The sequence below is a fragment of the Leucopleurus acutus genome, assembly GCF_964270905.1.
Source record: "Leucopleurus acutus genome assembly, chromosome: 6".
NCBI lineage: Eukaryota > Metazoa > Chordata > Mammalia > Artiodactyla > Delphinidae > Leucopleurus > Leucopleurus acutus.
In genome coordinates, this window is record NC_139149.1 from 30,294,551 (window position 1) to 30,316,165 (window position 21,615).

General features: G+C 36.9%; 1 protein-coding gene across 1 annotated transcript in view; it reads right to left on the reverse strand.

Moving 5' to 3' along the window:
- The window catches only part of LRP1B (LDL receptor related protein 1B), a gene marked incomplete at its 3' end in the record, with an annotated part of 1,833,965 nt that overhangs the window by 718,124 nt on the left and 1,094,226 nt on the right, over positions 1 to 21,615 (reverse strand). The window contains exons 19-20 of the mRNA XM_082841888.1: positions 17,847 to 17,927; positions 16,554 to 16,715 (exon numbers count right to left, since the gene is read on the reverse strand). Of these exons, the coding sequence (XP_082698014.1) occupies positions 16,554 to 16,715; positions 17,847 to 17,927 (243 nt within the window). The remainder of the gene's footprint in view (positions 1 to 16,553; positions 16,716 to 17,846; positions 17,928 to 21,615) is intronic.

Sequence of the window (21,615 nt, forward strand, 5' to 3'; positions counted from 1 at the left end):
CAGAAGACCTAAACAGACATTTCTCCAAAGAAGATATACAGATTGCCAACCAACACATGAAAGGATGCTCAACATCACTAATTATTGGAGACATGCAAATCAAAACTACAATGAGGTATCACCTCACACCAGTTAGAATGGGCATCATCAGAAAATCTACAAACAACAAATGCTGGAGAGAAGGGAACCCTCTTGCACAGCTGATGGGAATATAAATTGATACAGCCACTATGGTGAACAGAATGGAGGGTTCTTCAAAAACTAAAAATAGAATTACGATGTGGCCCAGCAATCTCACTACTTGGCATATACCCAGAGAAAACCATAATTCAAAAAGACACATGCACCCAATGTTCATTGCAGCACTGTTTACAATAGCCAGGTCATGGAAGCAACCTAAATGCCCATCGACAGATGAATGGATAAAGAAGTGGTACATTTATACAATGGAGTATTACTCAGCCATAAAAAGGAATGAAATTGGGTCATCTGTAGAGACATGGATGGACTTAGAGACTGTCATACAGAGTGAAGTAAGTCAGAAAGAGAAAAACAAAGATTATATATTAACACATATATGTGGAATCTAGAAAAATGGTAGGTTTTTTTATAGGTGAACTGGTTTGCAAGGCAGAAACAGAGACACAGATGTAGAGAACAAACTTATGGACACCAAGGGGAGAAAGTGGAGTGGTGGTGGTGGTGGTGGTGGTGGTGGGATGAATTGGGACATTGGGATTGACATGTATACACTGATGTGTATAAAATAGATAAGTAATAAGAAACTGCTGTATAAAAAATTTTAAGGGCTTCCCTGGTGGTGCAGTGGTTGAGAGTCTGCCTGCCGATGCAGGGGACACGGGTTTGTGCCCCGGTCCGGGGAGATCCCACGTGCCGCGGAGTGGCTGGGCCTGTGAGCCGTGGCCTCTGGGCCTGCGCGTCCAGAGCCTGTGCTCCGCAACGGGAGAGACCACAGCAGTGAGAGGCCCGTGTACCGCAAAAAATAAATAAATAAAATTTAAAAAATAAAATAAAAAATAAAATTCTGTTGTCAATGTTGAATTTTCATGACAGAAAAAAAAATGTGTGGATATCTAGGCACAAATTCAATTATTATAACACTAAAATGTTTCTAGTGTTAAAAACACAGACATATAGCAACATAAAAATATTGAAAAATATACTGAAACAATTTACGGTTTTAAATATCCCCTAGTATGTTCAAGTATTAAACTGAAATCTACATAGAACAAATAAAGCATTGTTTTTAGCTCATTACAATTTTAAGTTTTGGTATCTGAAACTCCACCACGAATATATTATTTAAAATTTAATGTATCACAGGAATGATGAACTTCTACATTATCAAAATAGAAGTAAACAGAGTGTATTAATCTGTTAAATTGGCTATATAATTGAGAAACCTATTCTTCCATTCACTGTTCAAATTAACCATTCACCTTAACAGACATGTTAGATATTAAATATTAAGTAAAACAGATTATAGCATGGATATTTTATATTTGGAATTTACTTCTTGGCTTAAAAATGACTAGCTCACAGTAGACCTCAAATATTTACTGGAAAAAATGTGACATTATTTAACTTGATTTTTAAAAATAATATAGAACATTATTATGTAGAAAGAATATGTATAAGCATATACACATGAGCTATTTGTATGAGGTAGAACCAGAGAGTAACATTTTAAAATTATTATTTCTTCTTTATTTTGCCCTTTTCTTCTCCCTATTATTTTTTGCCTTGTCTCATGATAAGTTTGATATTTCCTGAAACATGGGCATAAAAGGTTATTCAGAATTATAACCCCTTTAGAATGTGTCTCTACTTGTATTTTAAAGGAAGAGTCAGCAAGCTATGACCTGCAGACCAACTCGGGTCCACTACCTAAATTTTAAGTAAAGTTTTATTGGAACACAGTCATAATTGTTTGTAAACATATAGTATATGGCTTCTTTGGTGCTAAAATAGTGGAGTTGGGTAGTTGAAACAGGCAAAATCTACAATATTTACTATCTGACCATTTACAGAAAAGATCTGCTGACCGGTGCTCTAAAATGTTCTGAATTCTGCTTACAAGTTATAGAACACCCCATCAAGTGTATACATATCAACGTAACAGCATGCTGTGCTGAAAGATCCTGATTATCAGTGAGTATTCCATACCAGGAAGGTCATGGTAGTTTAAGTAGATGATTTTACATAACAAAGTCATTTGTGGAAAAGTTTGGGATGCAGACAGTGACACCTAATTTTTCTTAGGAATCCTGTGTGTACACAAATACCAACCCAGGACTGAAATAAATTCCCTAACAAAAAGTGAATGAATCTGGTCATTTCATTGCAAGAACATAACCCTTAAGTGCAAACCTAATTGATGCTTCACATAAATAAGGGAACAAAGGCTGACAGTTCAAACAGACTCTGAAAGAAGCTAATTATCAACTATTTTTATGGGAAAAAGCAAAGTTTATCCTACTGTTTATTTCTTTACTCTCACAAATGCATGGGCACTACTCAATTATTGAGAGGTGAACTAATTATTTTGTACGTTATACATGCCCTTTGTCTCTTTTCTGTTTGTTTGTATACTTGTGTTTTTTGTTTTTTTCAGCTGAATGCCTCAAGTTCTACCATTTCACTGATCATTAACCACAATTTAAGAACAAGGAAGCAGAATTTAAAGACTGGAAATGAGTTCACTCTTGCCCTTATTGTTCAGTTCTGTTAAAAGAGTAGGAAATTCTTCATTAAAATTAGGTCTTTTGTTACCTATTGACTTTATTAATTATATCTTTCAGAAAACAAGAGATGTTACTTTGTTTAGTGTCTAGGTGCATAATTATTGTCTTAATACAAAAGCTAAATTCATCTAGGACTAAGTGTAGACCCATTACTAATTTTCTAAAGTGTAAAGATGAAGATAATTGACTTTTTTCTTCCTATTTTTATGACTCATTCTCAAAGATTTCATTTAAAAATTATATTTATCTGATTCCTTTTAATTTTATTGATAATCACATTGCTAGGAACATTACAGATTCTCAAAACAGCCTTTGTTATTAATTGATTCAAATCCTTGAATTTTCTTTGCTCTTGATGTAAAAGATGTTTGCAGTATTAAGGCTGAAATGACCTTTAAAGAGCTATTTTGTCCTAGAAAACAAAAATATTTTCTATGGATAAAATCCATTAATAATTAACATTGTTTTCATAGCTTAGTGTTAACAGTCCCTAAACAAAATAAATCGACCTGTGAGAGAATAAAGTTAAGCCAGACAATTTGTATCTCCTTGAAAACAGATGTTATACCTCTCTAAAACTGGATGAAATTCAAATTTTCTTTTAATTGTATTTTATCAGGAAAAATCCATATTTTCATTAAAAGAGAGTAGTTAAAAAACATTAGGATGGAAGATTATGTGAATTTGCTGAGTCTAAAACATTATTTGATAATTTCCCCAAATTGAAAACCAATACCTGTACTTAATTCTCAATAATGTTCATTGCCTAAGAAATAATAGCAATTTGTGTGTTCTAGTAAAAGTGAATTGAAAGTATCTTCAGAATATTTTCATGAAAGAAAAACAAAACAAGTGACTGAGTCTTATTGTGTATAGGGTTTACTGATATCTTATTTCCTATGTGTTTAGGATTTAACTGGGGTGCTAAAAACATGATGGTTCAGCTGAGATAGGGTATGACGTAGGTGGGAAGTCAAAAGATATTGGTTTCCATTTCCATTCTCTCTATGCTGAAATGTGTAACCTAAGTCTTCAGCTAAATATCAGGTTAGATACCTGCAGCACTCTGACTGGATTCAATCTCCCAGGTAGGATTTTGTTGCTTTCTGGTTAGCGGAACTGCCAGACCTTTTTGGATTTTCCACTAAGAACCTGGCATAATCATTTGAATTCAAAATCTCTCCTAAAAATATCTTTATGGATCAAAGGGCCCAGTCTCAACATCTCTAACACAGAACATTATCAGCTCCTTCCAGGAAGCAGCATTACATTTTAGTTATTGTTACATACACATAAGGATAATTTTATCTAGCTTAGCCCTTTCCCTCATCTGCACAATGAAACAACTGAACTAAATGATCTTTCTGTTTTCTTCCAGCTTCCTAAATTTTTTGAGTCTATGAGGTAAAACTTTTATGGCAGAGAAACATGTTCTTTGGGTGGAGAAATTGTGTGGGAATGTCCACAGCTATTCCAATGACAAAGTTCCAGAATCCACTTTATCAAGGAGAATTGTGTGTGGGGCTGGGGTTGGGGGAGGAGAATAAAAACAAAAAAAGAGACAGATGGACTTCTTGTGATGATTTAATGTAATGTCCTACGTCCCTTCTAGTGCCCTTTGGCAAATTTCATTACAATGACCCATAATAAGTAGAAAGGTCTTTCTCTTTCATTTTAAAGAGAAATGAGTATTCAATTGAGAACAACATAGTAATTATTTGGAGATCATACAAATGTTAATTCATAGAGACAGAAAAAAATAAAAGCGATTATACTCGACAGCTGCAGAAGCAGACAGCTGGACATAGGAATAAAGAGCAGACAACCTCTGAAATGCCAGCTGTGTAATCCTAGGCAAGTATCTTAACGTCTCTGGTAATCCTTATTCTGAGCGTTAAATGGAATAACAAATGTAAAGTTCCTGGCAATTTGTGGGATGCCAACACAGGTTAACTCCTTTTTCTTCCCTATAGTATCATGGATGGAATCTCCTCTCCGGTACTTACTGTTTTATAGATACAAAAAAGATGTAGATAGAGAGAGGGGAAGATGGCGGAAGAGTAGGATGTGGAGATCACCTTCCTCCCCACAGATACACCAGAAATACATCTACATGTGGAACACCTCCTACAGAACACCTACTGAACGCTGGCAGAAGACCTCAGACCTCCCAAAAGGCAAGAAAGTCACCACGTACCTGGGTAGGGCAAAAGAAAAAAGAATAAACAGAGACAAAAGGATAGGGATGGGACCTGTACCAGTGTGAGGGAGCTGTGAAGGAGGAAAGGTTTCCACACACTAGAAGCCCCTTCGCGGGTGGAGACTGTGGGTGGTGGAGGGGGGAGCTTCCGGGCCGCGGAGGAGAGCGCAGCAACAGGGGTGCAGAGGGCAAAGCAGAGAGATTCCCGCATAGAGGATCGGTGCCAACTGGCACTCACAAGCCCAAGAGGCTTGACTGCTCACCTGCCGGGGCGGGCGGGGCTGGGAGCTGAGGCTTCAGTCTCGGAGCCGGGAGGGAGTCCTGGGAAAAGTATGGACCTGCCGAAGAGGCAAGAGACTTTTTCTTCCCTCTCTGTTTCCTGGTGCGCGAGGAGAGGGGAATAAGAGCGCCGCTTAAAGGAGCTCCAGAGACGGGCACAAGCCGCGGCTAAAAGCACGGACCCCAGAGACGGGCATGAGACGCTAAGGCTGCTGCTGCCGCCACCAAGAAGCCTGTGAGCAAGCACAGGTCACTCTCCACGCCTCCCTTCCGGGGAACGTGTGCAGCCCGCCACTGCCAGGGTCCCGTGATCCAGGGACAACCTCCCTGGGAGAACGCACGGCATGCCTCACGCTGATGCAATGTCACGCAGGCCTCTGCAGCCGCAAGCTTGCCCCGCATCCGTGCCCCTACCTCCCCCAGGCCTGAGTGAGCCAGAGCCACCGAATCAGCTGCTCCTTTAACCCCGTCCTGTCTGAGCTAACAGACGCCCTCCCGTGACCAACACACAGAGGCGGGGCCAAATCCAAAGCTGAACCCCGGGAGCTGTGTGAACAAAGAAAAGGGAAATCTCTCCCAGCAGCCTCAGGAGCAGCGGATTAAATCTCCACAATCAACTTGATGTACCCTGCATCTGTGGAATACCTGAATAGACAACTGATCATCCCAAATTGAGGAGGTGGACTTTGAGAGCAAGATTTATTGTTTTTTCTCCTTTTCCTCTTTTTGTGAGTGTGTATGTGTATGCTTCTGTGTGAGATTTTGTCTGTATAACTTTGCTTTCACCATCTGTCCTAGGGCTCTATCCGTCCGTTTTTTTGGTTTTTTTTTTTTGCTTTTTTATTTTACTTAAAAAAAGTTTTTTTCTTAAAAATTATTTTTTTATTTTAATAACTTTATTTTATTTTACCTTACTTTATTTTCTTTTCTTTTATCCTCTTTCTTTCTACTTTTTCTCCCTTTTATTCTGAGCCATGTGGATGAAAGGCTCTTGGTGCTGCAGCCAGGAGTCAGTGCTGTGCCTCTGAGGTGGGAGAGCCAACGTCAGGACACTGGTCCACAACGGACCTCCCAGCTCCACATAATATCAAACGGCGAAAATCTCCCAGAGATCTCCATCTCAACACCAACACCCAGCTTCACTCAACGACCAGCAAGATACAGTGGTGGACACCCTATGCCAAACAACTATCAAAACAGGAACACAACCCCACCCATTAGCAGAGAGGCTGCCTAAAATCATAATAAGTCCACAGACACCCCAAAACATGGGTGGACCTCACCAGACGTGGACCTGCCTACCAGAAAGACAAGATCCAGCCTCATCCACCAGAACACAGGCACTAGTCCCCTCCACCAGGAAGCCTACACAACCCACTGAACCAACCTTAGCCACTGGGGACAGACACCAAAAACAACGGGAGCTATGAACCTGCAGCCTGCAAAAAGGAGACACCAAACACAGTAAGATAAGCAAAATGAGAAGACAGAAAAACACACAGCAGATGAAGGAGCAAGATAAAAACCCACCAGACCTAACAAATGAAGAGGAAATAGGCAGTTTACCTGAAAAAGAATTCAGAATATTGATAGTAAAGATGATCCAAAATCTTGGAAATAGAATAGACAAAATGCAAGAAACATTTAACAAGGACCTAGAAGAACTAAGGATGAAACAAGCAACGATGAACAGCACAATAAATGAAATTAAAAATACTCTAGAAGGGATCAATAGCAGAATAACTGAGGCAGAAGAACGGAAAAGTGACCTGGAAGATAAAAAAGTGGAAATAACTACTGCAGAACAGAATAAAGAAAAAAGACTGAAAAGAACTGAGGACAGTCTCAGAGACCTCTGGGACAACATTAAATGCACCAACATTCGAATTATAGGGGTTCCAGAAGAAGAAGAGAAAAAGAAAGGGACTGAGAAAATATTTGAAGAGATTATAGTTGAAAACATCCCAAATAAGGGAAAGGAAATAGTTAATCAAGTCCAGGAAGCACAGAGAGTCCCATACAGGATACATCCAGGGAGAAACACACCAAGACACATATTAATCAAACTGCCAAAAATTAAATACAAAGAAAACATATTAAAAGCAGCAAGGGAAAAACAACAAATAACACAAAAGGGAATCCCCATAAGGTTAACAGATGATCTTTCAGCAGAAACTGCAAGCCAGAAGGGACTGGCAGGACATATTTAAAGTGATGAAGAAGAAAAACCTACAACCAAGATTACTCTACCCAGCAAGGATCTAATTCAGATTTGATGGAGAAATTAAAACCTTTACAGACAAGCAAAAGCTGAGAGAGTTCAGCACCACCAAACCAGCTTTACAACAAATGCTAAAGGATCTTCTCTAGGCAAGAAACACAAGAGAAGGAAAAGACCTATAATAACAAAACAATTAAGAAAATGGGAACAGGTACATACATATTGATAATTACCTTAAATGTAAATGGATTAAATGCTCCCACCAAAAGACACAGATTGGCTGAATGGATACAAAAACAAGACCAACATATATGCTGTCTACAAGAGACCCACTTCAGACCTAGAGACACATACAGACTGAAAGTGAGGGGATGGAAAAAGATATTCCATGCAAATGGAAAGCAAAAGAAAGCTGGAGTAGCAATTCTCATATCAGACAAAATAGAATTTAAAATAAAGATTATTAGAAGAAGAAAATAAAGACTAAAGAAGAACACTACATAATGATCAAGGGATCGATCCAGGAAGAAGATGTAACAACTGTAAATATTTATGCACCCAACATAGGAGCACCTCAATACATAAGGCAAATACTAACAGCCATAAAACGGGAAATCGACAGTAACACATTCATAGTAGGGGACTTTAACACCCCACTTTCACCAATGGACAGATAATCCAAAATAAAAATAAGGAAACACAAGCTTTAAATGATACATTAAACAAGATGGACTTAATTGATATTTATAGGACATTCCATCCAAAAACAACAGAATACACATTTTTCTCAAGTGCTCATGGAACATTCTCCAGGATAGATCATATCTTGGGTCACAACTCAAGCCTTGGTAAATTTAAGAAAATTGAAATTGTATCAAGTATCTTTTCCGACCACAACGCTATGAGACTAGGTATCAATTACAAGAAAAGATCTGTAAAAAACACAAACACATGGAGGCTAAACAATACACTACTTAATAACGAAGTGATCACTGAAGAAATCAAAGAGGAAATCAAAAAATATCTAGAAACAAATGACAATGGAGACACGATGACCCAAAACCTATAGGATGCAGCAAAAGCAGTGCTAAGAGGAAAGTTTATAGCAATACAATCCTACCTTAAGAAACAGGAAACATCTCGAATAAACAACCTAAACTTGCACCTAAAGCAATTAGAGAAAGAAGAACAAAAAACCTCCAAAGTTAGCAGAAGGAAAAAAATCATAAAGATCAGATCAGAAATAAATGAAAAAGAAATGAAGGAAACGAGAGCAAAGATCAATAAAACTAAAAGCTGGTTCTTTGAGAAAATAAACAAAATTGATAAACCACTAGCCAGACTCATCAAGAAAAAAAGGGAGAAGACTCAAATCAACAGAATTAGAAATGAAAAAGGAGAAGTAACAACTGACACTGTAGAAATACAAAAGATCATGAGAAATTACTACAAGCAACTGTATGCCAATAAAATGGACAACCTGGAAGAAATGGACAAAATCTTAGAAATACACAACCTGCCAAGACTGAATCAGGAAGAAATAGAAAATATGAACAGACCAATCACAAGCACTGATATTGAAACTGTGATTAAAAATCTTCCAACAAACAAAAGCCCAGGACCAGATGGCTTCCCAGGCGAATTCTACCAAACATTTAGAGAAAAGCTAATACCTCTCCTTCTCAAACTCTTCCAAAATATAGCAGAGAGAGGAGCACTCCCAAACTCATTCTATGAGGCCACCATCACCCTGACACCAAAACAAGACAACGATGTCACAAAGAAAGAAACCTACAGGCCAATATCACTGATGAACATAGATGCAAAAATCCTTAACAAAATACTCACAAACAGAATCCAACATCACATTAAAAGGATCATACACCATGATCAAGTAGAGTTTATTCCAGGAATGCAAGGATCCTTCAATATACAGAAATCAATCAATGTGATACACCATGTTAACAAACTGAAGGAGAAAAACCATATGGTCATCTCAGTAGATGCAGAGAAAGCTTTCAACAAAATTCAACACCCATTTATGACAAAAACCCTCCAGAAAGTAGGCATAGAGGGAAATTTCCTCAACATAATAAAGGCCATATATGACAAACCCACAGCCAACATCGTCCTCAATGGTGAAAAACTGAAAGCATTTCCACTAAGATCAGGAACAAGACAAGGTTGCCCACTCTCACCACTCTTTTTCAACATAGTTTTGGAAGTTTTAGCCACAGCAATCAGAGAAGAAAAGGAAATAAAAGGAATCCAAATCGGAAAAGAAGAAGTAAAGCTGTCACTGTTTGCAGATGACATGATACTATACATAGAGAATCCTAAAGATGCTACCAGAAAACTACTAGAGCTAATCAATGAATTTCGTAAAGTAGCAGGATACAAAATTAATGCACAGAAATCTCTGGCATTCCTATGCACTAATGATGAAAAATCTGACAGTGAAATCAAGAAAACACTCCCATTTACCATTGCAACAAAAAGAATAAAATATCTAGGAATAAACCTACCTAAGGAGACTAAAGACCTGTATGCAGACAATTATAAGACACTGATGAAAGAAATTAAAGATGATACAAATAGATGGAGAGACATACCATGTTCCTGGATTGGAAGAATCAACATTGTGAAAATGACTCTACTACCAAAAGCAATCTACAGATTCAATGCAATCCCTATCAAACTATCACTGGCATTTTTCACAGAACTAGAACAAAAATTTTCACAATTTGTATGGAAACACAAAAGACCCCGAATAGCCAAAGCAATCTTGAGAACGAAAGAAGGAGCTGGAGGAATCAGGCTCCCTGACTTCAGACTATACTACAAAGCTACAGTAATCAAGACAGTATGGTACTGGACAAAAGCAGAAATATAGATCAATGGAACAGGATAGAAAGCCCAGAGATAAACCCACGCACATATGGTCACCTTATCTTTGATAAAGGAGGCAGGAGTGTACAGTGGAGAAAGGACAGCCTCTTCAATAAGTGGTGCTGGGAAAACTGGACAGGTACATGAAAAAGTATGATATTAGATCATTCCCTAACACCATACACAAAAGTAAGGTCAAAATGGATTAAAGACCTAAATGTAAGGCCAGAAACTATCAAACTCTTAGAGGAAAGCATAGGCAGAACACTCTATGACATAAATCACAGCAAGATCCTTTTTGACCCACCTCCTAGCGAAATGGAAGTAAAAACAAAAATAAACAAATGGGACCTAATGAAACTTAAAAGCTTTTGCACAGCAAAGGAGACCAAACAAGACCAAAAGATAAGCCTCAGAATGGGAGAAAATATTTGCAAATGAAGCAGCTGACAAAGGATTAATCTCCAAAATTTACAAGCAGCTCATGCAGCTCAATAACAAAAGAACAAACAACCCAATCCAAAAATGGGCAGAAGACCTAAATAGACATTTCTCCAAAGAAGATATACAGACTACCAACAAACACATGAAAGAATGCTCAACATCATTAATCATTAGAGAAATGCAAATCAAAACTACAATGAGATATCATCTCACACCAGTCAGAATGGCCATCATCAAAAAATCTAGAAACAATAAATGCTGGAGAGGGTGTGTATAAAAGAGTACACTCTTGCATTGCTGGTAGGAATGTGAATTGGTACAGCCACTATGGAGAACAATATGGGGGTTCCTTAAAAAACTACAAATAGAACTACCATATGACCCAGCAATCCCACTACTGGGCATATACCCTGAGAAAACCATAATTCAAAAGGAGTCATGTACCAAGATGTTCACTGCAGCTCTATTTACAATAGCCCAGAGATGCAAACAACCTAAGTGTCCATATCAGATGAATGGATAAAGAAGATGTGGCACATATATACAATGGAATATTACTCAGCCATAAAAGAAACGAAATTGAGCTATTTGTAATGAGGTGGATGGACCTAAAGTCTGCCATATAGAGTGAAGTAAGTCAGAATGAGAAAGACAAATACCATATGTTAACACATATATATATATATATAATTTAAGAAAAAAAATGTCATGAAGAACCTAGGGGTATGACAGGAATAAAGACATAGATCTACTAGAGAATGAACTTGAGGATATGGGGAGGCGGAAGGGTAAGCTGTGACAAAGCGAGAGAGTGGCATGGACATATATACACTGTCAAACGTAAAATAGATAGCTAGTGGGAAGCAGCCGCATATCACAGGGAGATCAGCTCGGGTGCTTTATGACCACCTAGAGGGGTGGGATAGGGAGGGTGGGAGGGAGGGAGACGCAAGAGGGAAGAGATATGAGAACATATGTATACGTATAACTGATTCACTTTGTTATAAAGCAGGAACTAACACACGATTGTAAAGCAATTATACTCCAATAAAGAGGTAAAAAAAAAAAGATGTAAACTTTTCTTATCTTTCTGAAACTTTCTATCTATTTGACAGAGAGGACATAAAAAAAGAAGTAAACAATAATAAAAGATAAAGAAGATTTCCTATCTATTGTATTTTATTGAATCCTAGGCTGAAATTATCAATATTATTGGATAAATGAAAGTGGCTATGCTGTATTGAGGAAATGTAAATGATTAGATCCGTACACCTAGACTCGTATGTCATCATGGAAATAAACTCCAGGATGAGGAAACAGAATTTACTAGATGTATAAGACAAAACAAATAAGTGTTGATTCTAAAATATAAACAACTTTTGTGGTCAAGAAATAGACTCTTTCACTCAATAATTATTTATTGAATACTCATTATATATCAAATATTGTACTTGACTATGAAACTACAAAGATAAAATAAAATTACTCCAGTTCCCTTCTTAAACTGGGAACAAGGATGTAGAGAGGCAAATGAATAAATGCATGCATGAATGAATGCAGATGAAGCTCAAAAGAAATGGAAGTTTCCAAAGCAGAAACAAAAGCAGTTAAAGCAAAAGAACATAAGCATGTATGAGCACGTACATTAATAACGGTATACATTTGACTGCCTAATGGATATGGGAACTTGTTAAAGATTATTTATAATAAATCAAAATTGAAGGTCAATACATACTAAATCTCAAATTTGCATTTAATTTGTATTTGTGATGTAAATAAGAGATCACACATTCCAGCATCACCCAGATCATTCATTTAATGCAGCAGGTAGTAAATACTCCCTTTTTAGCCAAACAGAAGACATTAGAGAACAGTAATCATAAAATAGTGTCAGGGGCTTTCTCAAAGAAAAATCCAAATATTTGAGGGATATTGTTGCATTTAGAAGAAATTATAAAATTTAGGCAAAATCTATTCTAGAGAAAACCTGTTCTCTTCTCCATCAAGTCCACATTGAAATTATTTGTTATAATTTTTTACAACAATTTCTAAATGGAAATTGACCTGGAAGAATAGCTGTCTAAAGATACTGCACAATTTTCATATGTTTATTATAGAAATGCCTTATTCCTTGTGTGAAATATGCTTGAGACAATTCCCAAAAAGAGTATGAGAATGAAAGTTTACATAACTCAAATGAACTAAACTATCAACAATGGGATAAGATTAATTCTATATATTTGGTGTTTTACAGATGTGACATATGTCCAGCATCTCTCTCTCATGTTCTCTTTTTAAAAATATTACAGCCAGGGAGGTAAAGACTTGTAAGAAAAGACTGAAGTCTCATTTTAACTTTATTCTTGATGTTCTTACAGGTAAAACCATCTTTTTACAAAACCTTTCAATATTTAATAAATGGCCAGGACTGAGGCTCTAGAGGAAGTTCCCCCATACCAAATTCTTTGACAGTCCAGCCTCACTGTTTTTCCACTTGGAAAAACTATTTACCCAGTAGCTACAAAAGGGTAACTATAAATATATGTACCAACCAAAGGATTCAGAACTAAAAAGCGCTAAATTAATGATAAACAGGCATTGAAACAAAGGAAGGAACCATGTGCCACGATGGTCTTTCTATTCCACTTTAGCTCATAGACTCTGTGTGTGTGTGCACGCACGTGCACACGCATGTGCACACTTGCATAGTGACTTGTAAAGATATTGTGTCTTCTTTGCCTAGTAAAGGAGTTTGGAAGTGAGAGAAAGAGCAGCACAATACGAAGGAAGAAAGAGATGAGCGTACATTAATCTAGGAGGGGACTAGTCATTAACAGTTTTCTCATATATTAATCATATTGCTGATGAAAACATGATCACCATAGAAATTCTTTTCGTGAAAGTGGTATCAGAAAGAATATGAGTTGAACTTAAGCTCAGGAATTTTCTGAAATAGAGATTATATATGGAATGTTATTCTTGGTATCTCCTTCTCCTTTACTATTGAAAGTCAATTCAAGAGTATTTTCTGCCCTTTTGAGTTGAGAGAAACTGCACCATATGCTCTGCTTACCCAGGCAGTGTAAAGCAAAGTGCTGAGCAATTATATGGTGGATTTGATCAGTTTTGACAGCCAGTCCTGAAACTCAAGACGGAATCCCCTGCTCTTTCTTCTGCAGCAGGTTCTCGGACTGAATTATATGACTAATTGAATCAAATTTCTACTTTACCTTGGCAATATCCTCACAAATCCTACAAGTGCAAAATGGCCTTCCTGATCAGTGTTAACAATTCTATGTGTCATGGTTATTTTACAACTTCCATATCAGCATACATGAAATAATGATGGATAAAAATATTTCAATGCCCTTTGAAATACTACAGATTGTCTTACACACCGAAATCATCCCAGAATGATACCTGTCCTCAATTCCTGCATCTTGTTTTCACCAAGTAAAATATTTGATCAGGGAATCCTAGTACAACTTATAATCAGTTAAATATAAATTAGTTCAGGAAGTTCTTCTCATTCTTTCCTTGAAACATGTCCAAGAATCATGTGGGTTACCTGGATCATTTCCTTAGCATATTATCGTAATCATATAAGAAACGCATGGCATTCACACTGACATATATCCTTTACAGTAATATATTAGTGAAATTGAGATGCCCTCAAGATAAAGGTCATTAACCTTAGCCACTGATTCTATAATCCAAACCCAAATAACTCTCTAGAGAGTCTCTAAGGGGATGGGTCACTCACTTTGGATACTCATAAGGCTAAAGCAATCTCCCCAAAACTTCTTAATGTGCGATGATCAGTTTAACTTAGAGATACATGCACATAGAACAGAGGGATGGGATCTCACTTCTGAGATGAAAGCAAATTAACACCGGAGCAATTTATCTTTCACAGCATATTATGGGTCAGCGTCAGCACGCCACAGATGTACACCTCATGAGGAACATAAAAAGACATCTGTGAGATGGGGGAAAATGTACCAATAGTATATATTCAGTCTAAGTTAGTAATGAAATTTCAACCACACCCCAAATGAATGTTTCAAATATACAAAGAAAAAGAGGAAAAATATCTTTTTATATACCTTTCCTTTTTCCACTCCAGATTAGTAATAGGCAAAAAGTTCTAGTTCATATATACTAGTGGACCAACTAAATTGAGAGAGGAAAGGACACAAGAATGAGATAGAGAAGAAGGGAGAGAGGGAAAGAGAGAGAGAGAGAGAGGGATTTATCATTCCTCTCGATTTTGAAGCAAAATTAAATTAAAATATGTTCATGTTGAATTTTATAAGATACTGTTCCAAAAATTTTCTTAGTCATTTTCTGTTTTTACTATAGCTTCTGTTATGTCCACTGTCAGGAAAGACATGACTCATGCCATGACCACCATGAGGACCATGTGTTTTATCACTTCATGGCTCATAGGTGACTAGCCATATTTGGATCATGCCTCGAGTCTTATAACCCAGGTCACACAGGTAAAATCAAAATCAGACAATGTCTCTTTTAATAAATCACTCAGGGAGTTCACCAAAAAGCTAGATTTATTCCTCTAAGAACCTAGTATTATGTAGATAATCTCTGTAATTGCCACTGTTTCCAGTATTTACAATTGAGAGAAATGAAGAGAAATGAAGACAGACAGACAGACAGACAGAGAGAGAGAGAGAGAGAGAGAGAGAGAGAAATGAAGAAAGAAAGAGAAACAAAAGAAAGACACAAGGAATTCATGTCAGAGAAAATACTTTAGAAATATTCTGTTTTATAGGTTGTCAAATATTTGCAGAAGACAAATATATCTCCTTGGAAAACACTTGGAAAATGATTTCTTTCTTATGATCACATAGTATGTGGTACGCTCTGCCCCGTCACCACATAAAATAATTCACTTTGTTGTTTGTCTGTTTGCATGCTAGATTTTTAAAACTAAACAGGGAATATGTTTTTTAATTCTTTAATCTATCCTTTGGTCCAAGCACAGTGCCTGGCACATGAAAAGTTCTCAATAAGTATTTTTGGAATAAATGAAAGAATGGATAATAAATTATTTCAATTTCTTAGGCAGAAAGAAAGTTCTAGTTAATGTTATTGTTGTTACCAATTTTTGACAGGCTAATGCTTTTTCTGTGATATTTCCAACATGATTTCTAATTTATTAACACGTCCTGTGGCTGATCAAATTTTGCAGAGCTACCCATGCAAACAACAGGGTCAGGTTGCCCATGGATATGCTGGGAACCATGGCCATGATCTCCTTCCTCTTTTAGTTTGCATTCCAGAAGGTCAATCAGTTGGAATACATCACCATTTAACAGGGGATGATTTCCAGCCTTCAGGAAACAAATATAGTGTTAAAATAAAAGGAAAATTATGCCTTTCTTATTCTTTTTTTTTTTTTTCCTTTGGGGATGGGTTTGGGGGTTTGGACATTTAGAAGTTGTAGGGGATTAAAAGAGTAGTAAGTAAAGGATCAAATGAAAGTAAAGCATCTAATGAAATAGGAAGCGAAGACCAAAGAAGAAAGTATCAAAGTATAAGGAGGAATTAAGGTTGAGAAACCAGAGAAAAGAAAAAGTAAAAGTAAAGAGCTCAGCAAATTATTTTATATAGTTCCACATACATTTTTTTAATCTGATGAACAATTTATTTTTCTATGATATTCACTCTAAAATACTTCAAATATTATATATCACTTTAAAATGAGATTCTGCAGATTCACAAAATTACTAACCTTCTCTGGTACAATTGATTTCATCACTGAAGTCTCCACAGTCATTGTCACCATCACAGGCCCAATGGCCTGGGATACATCTGCCACTGGAACATCTGAACTGATTATCAAAGCAGGACTGAACACAGCCAACCTCATCACTCCCGTCCCCACAGTCATCATCTGGAAAGAAGCAACAACAGCCAGGTGGTGAGAACTGGTCCATGGAGAAACTTTTCCTTATGAAATACTTAACATTTCTTTTTGGTATTGAGAGCTTTCTTTTGTTATTAAAAAAAGGAATGATAAATCAATGATCAACATTTCCCATGAGTAGTGGGAGAATTATTTTCATTTTTATATTGTTTATTTCTGATTGAATACCAACTGCTAAACTAAGGGGGAAAAATCCTTGACTTTGGATTTTGAAGCTTAACTTCCATTTCACTCAGAAATGACTAACCACTGACTAAATAAATCTATGCAACATGAAATAATTATGAAGTGGGAAGACAATGGTGACTGTAGGAATTTTATGAAATGATACAGCTTGTGATATAATTATTGCTGGAAAATTACTATTTAGACCTAGAACCTTTGTACCCCAGAGTTTATAACTGTATTTTTAATTCAGATCCTTTTTCTCCATTCTCCCACAAGAGGGCTCACTGTGTACCCTTCCTCCACTGGCTCTTAAGTGTGTATTTATATCAGGAAATTATTGTACGCTATCATTAGCAATGACTTATACTCTTTACTAACAACTGTTGCAGGAGGGAGGCGAGAGGAATGTGAAGTGAAAACAGATTAAATTGAAATCAATGGCTGAGAAGTTATCGATTTATGTATAATTCATTTACCTGTATTTGGCATAATTTAACATAATGATACAATTGAGTGAAGAAAAAATACCATTTGTACATAAAAAAAAAAAAAAAACAAGGTGACAAAGTTGAGACCATGGATAATTCCAATATAATTTGTAGAGTAGTTTACATAAATGCTTTGGGGAGCCTGAATTGTCCAGGTTGTTTCCTCAGTTGTTGCTTTCACTTCATGTTTGTTGACTTAGGCTATGTCCAGCATAATATCTGAAAACAAGTCTCCATCACAGCCCCAAGGGACGGATATCGAGTTCCATTTCCCTTAATGCTAATCCCCATTGACGTGCAGCTGCCCTCTCACCACTTGTCTTGGCCATTTTGCTTGACTCTGCAACCTCCTCTCACAAACTACCTCAGAAAGAGGCAAAGCTGCACAGCCAGCCAGGCCCCCAATCAAATCAGTGCAGTCTAGTGGACATTTGGTACTTGCCAGAGTCGCAGTGCCATTTACTGCTAATGCATCTTCCACTCTTGCATGCAAACTGAGTTAGTGGCTCACAAGTTGGGAATTCTGTGAAAGATAGAAAAACATCCAATAGGAAAGGTGTTATCAACTGTGTTTCACTTAATTTGCTTCTCATTTGCTAATATGATCAGAACTCTACCCTTCTCTTCCACGAAAGGCACAGAGGAAATGTTAGGTAAACAAATATAGTGGCAGTAACTTCTTGAGGACTTAGGATACACATACTTTTAATATCTTTTATATGAGTACATTTCAGTGACTGAAAGCCAAGGAGAATCACTTGATGAAGGACTGTTTAGATTCACTCTACTGCAAGAAAAATAGATGTCAATTCCCTGCACCAAGGGACTCAACCTCCTCCCAGTGAAGAACAGCTGGATGAAGCTCTATATTCGTGGGCTTCAAAGTAAAGTGTGTGCTTTAAAAGGGAAAGGCCTTTTCTGAACATAGAGAGCCAAAGTAGGAAGGTTGGATCCAACTTTGCCTGAGTGATGTCAACATAATAAGTTGAAAGTAAGAAAACAAACACAAAGAAAAAACTCATTAAATTTAGTTTAGTTGGTATCAAACAGTTACAGATTTTGAAAGTGTGAATTCTAAGTTAAAAAAAACAGCAGCTGCATAGCACAGGGAGATCAGCTCCGTGCATTGTGACCACCCAGAGGGGTGGGATAGGTAGGGTGGGAGGGAGGGAGACGTAAGAGGGAAGAGATATGGGAACATATGTATATGTATAACTGATTCACTTTGTTATAAAGCAGAAAGTAACACACCATTGTAAAGCAATTATACTCCAATAAAGATGTTAAAAGAAACCCACAAAAATTCCCCTGAAAATCAACAACAGCAAAGAATTGGACTTCAAAGTAAAATTTTACTAAATTAAATCAAAAGACCTCCCTTCCTAACCCTTAGATAACTATGACAACAACAATTAAAAAGCAAAACATAGAATTAGCACAGAAAACAATTCTAAAGGATTACTAGCCAATTCAAAGGACTGGTAAATTCAGCAGACAATTTTGTCATAATAAGATCAGATAATCAAGACTGACTGCAAGAAAAAAAAAAGAAAAAAGGTAGTAATAATAAGAGAAAATATAACTGCAAACAGTTCATCCAAGGAATTCAGAGCAGCTTACTAATATTTCCCAGGAGAAAGTTTTTCATATGGTGAAAGTAATTCATGTAGAGTTTACATGGTGTGCTCAATATCAGAACTTTTATCTCCCAAGACAATATTCATGGAATCATAAACCCTCACACACACAACCTATTTAATAGACATTAAAAAAAATAGAAAAAGAAGAATGAAAATCCTCCATCATTTCACTGGCATAAAGGCAGAAGAAAAGGACACATGGAGACAGAACTGTGGCCCATATTCTTTATTATTGTTCCTCTCATAGGTGGAGCCAAAGTCATTTTGTGGCAACACTTGCTTTTCTCTCTAAGACAAGTGACGTAGAATCATAGCCTATATTTGATGGCAGGGGGACCAGCAATATTTTCAAGTTGTATTTTGTAGCTTGTCTCAGAGCTACCAAGGGGGCAGAGCAGCTGGACTCGGGCTGCCCAAACTCCTTCAGCCAAACCTGTTCACATCTTACCTATCTACACAATTATTTATCTACCTATAGTTTTAATTTTGGAGTTTTGAGTACTATTTTATTTGAAGAAAAATATATGAATAATAACAATATATTTCTTTGCTCAAAAAAAAGAAAGAAAACCATTGATTATATCCAATTATTTCAGCCCTAAAGAAACTGAGAGCATGAAAGTTAGACTTGCCTAAAGTTATATGTATTTCCTTAATGGAAAATAGGTCTTTAGAATTCAGTTCATCAAGCTCTTCATCTATCACTCCATCTATAACAACCTCGTATCGATTTCCTACCTTACTTTCATTTACCATCCATGAATTACCTGTTATTTACTCTACCCATATTTTTACTCTACCCATATGTATTTTCAGCTTAAAGGTTAAATATTTCTCATAAAATGTTTCACTGTGTAAAGGAGAACTTCCTTGTGTCTAGCAGAAATGAGTCCCTAAATACTTTCACTTCTTTAGCATTTGGTTCACAAGTTTTTGTCTGTACCAGTCACTATTTCATAATGTTGGAAATTTCAATCATTTTGAATCTTGATCTTTTCTTTAAATTCTATAATACTATCAACTTTTGATTTATTTTTATAGGGCAGATCATACCAAGATTTACCCAATCATTTTTGTCACACTTCTTTAGGCCTTTTTCTTTGTTTTTCTTTTAAGTTTTTAAACACAGTCCTGACCCAGGTACTCATTCCATAGAGCCTTAAAGGCTAAATCATGGGGCTCACACATGCATGGGCAGTTTGCTCCCTACACCTTCTCTCCATCATCAGGCCCTCTGGACTGTTGGATAAGGCTGACCTCACACATCATGCCGTCTTCCCTGGGCAAGTGGTTCCCTGCACTGCACCATTTATAAGAAGATTTGAATGGTAATTACCATCGGACCCCATATGGCCTTGCCGTCCTCATGGAACTTGGGCCTATTTGGCAGTCATGCTTCCCAGGTTTTCCCTCAAGTCCTCTTCTGGATCATTTCTTTTTTAAGAGGACTTTACAAAGTAACTCCAGGTAGTGGTTCCACTTGAAAACTATGTTATTGAGTATTTTCTTAGTACTTCAACCAATGAAGTACACTAGTGAAGGTATTTTCAGGAAATAAGAATTTTAAATGACATTGCTATAAGTCCTATAGAATTTTTGCAATTTCCCTTAAAAACCATGGCATTTTAAAATTAAAAGTCTATATCAATACATATTTTTGGCAAATCACTAGTAACTAGAATTAATAGTAAAATGCAAGCAAATTCATTTTGCGTGATCCTGTCAAAGACCTATTTTGTATATTATCCCCAAAATAATATTTCAAATTTAAATCGGAGGCTAAAATATTCACCCTTGTTCTTAAAATGGTGAAACAATGAGTTACCTTTGGAGCCTGTAAGAACTCTCCCTATCATGTAGATGAGCTGGGAAAAGAGAGTCAGCCAGGATGATCAGCAGTGATATTCAGTGAACAGACTGCAAGTGATATAGCCATTGTTTTTCTTTTCTTTTTTTTTTTTTTTTTTTTTTGCAGTACGCGGGCCTCTCACTGTTGTGGCCTCTCCCGCTGCAGAGCACAGGCTCCGGACGCTCAGGTCCAGCGGCCATGGCCCACGGGCCCAGCCGCTCCGCGGCATGTGGGATCCTCCCGGACCAGGGCACGAACCCGCGTCCCCTGCATTGGCAGGCGGACTCTCAACCACTGTGCCACCAGGGAAGCCCATATACAGACATTTTTAATATTGGTAACTTATGCAGTGACAATATAAATTGCTATTATTTCATAAATAACATGTAGGGAAAGTAGTGGCTTCATACCAGATCAGGTTGACATGGCATCCTTGACTACCTGCTTCTTTACTTCTTAAAAAGCAGTTTCTTTGTGTGAATTTACCTTTGAGTATATCCATCTGAGGTACTGGCATAATATCAACAATGGAAATGATTCTAAAACTGAACAAATCTTTACTAAATTTTATGATTACCAAAGCCATTTCTTGAGATATGAATTTTAGAATAAGTGTAACTTTTTGAAGCCAAAACATGTGATGAGAGTCTAAATATGATTCAAAGATAGAAGTGATAAGGAGGCAATCACGGATGTGCAGAGATAAAAGACTATATCAAAAG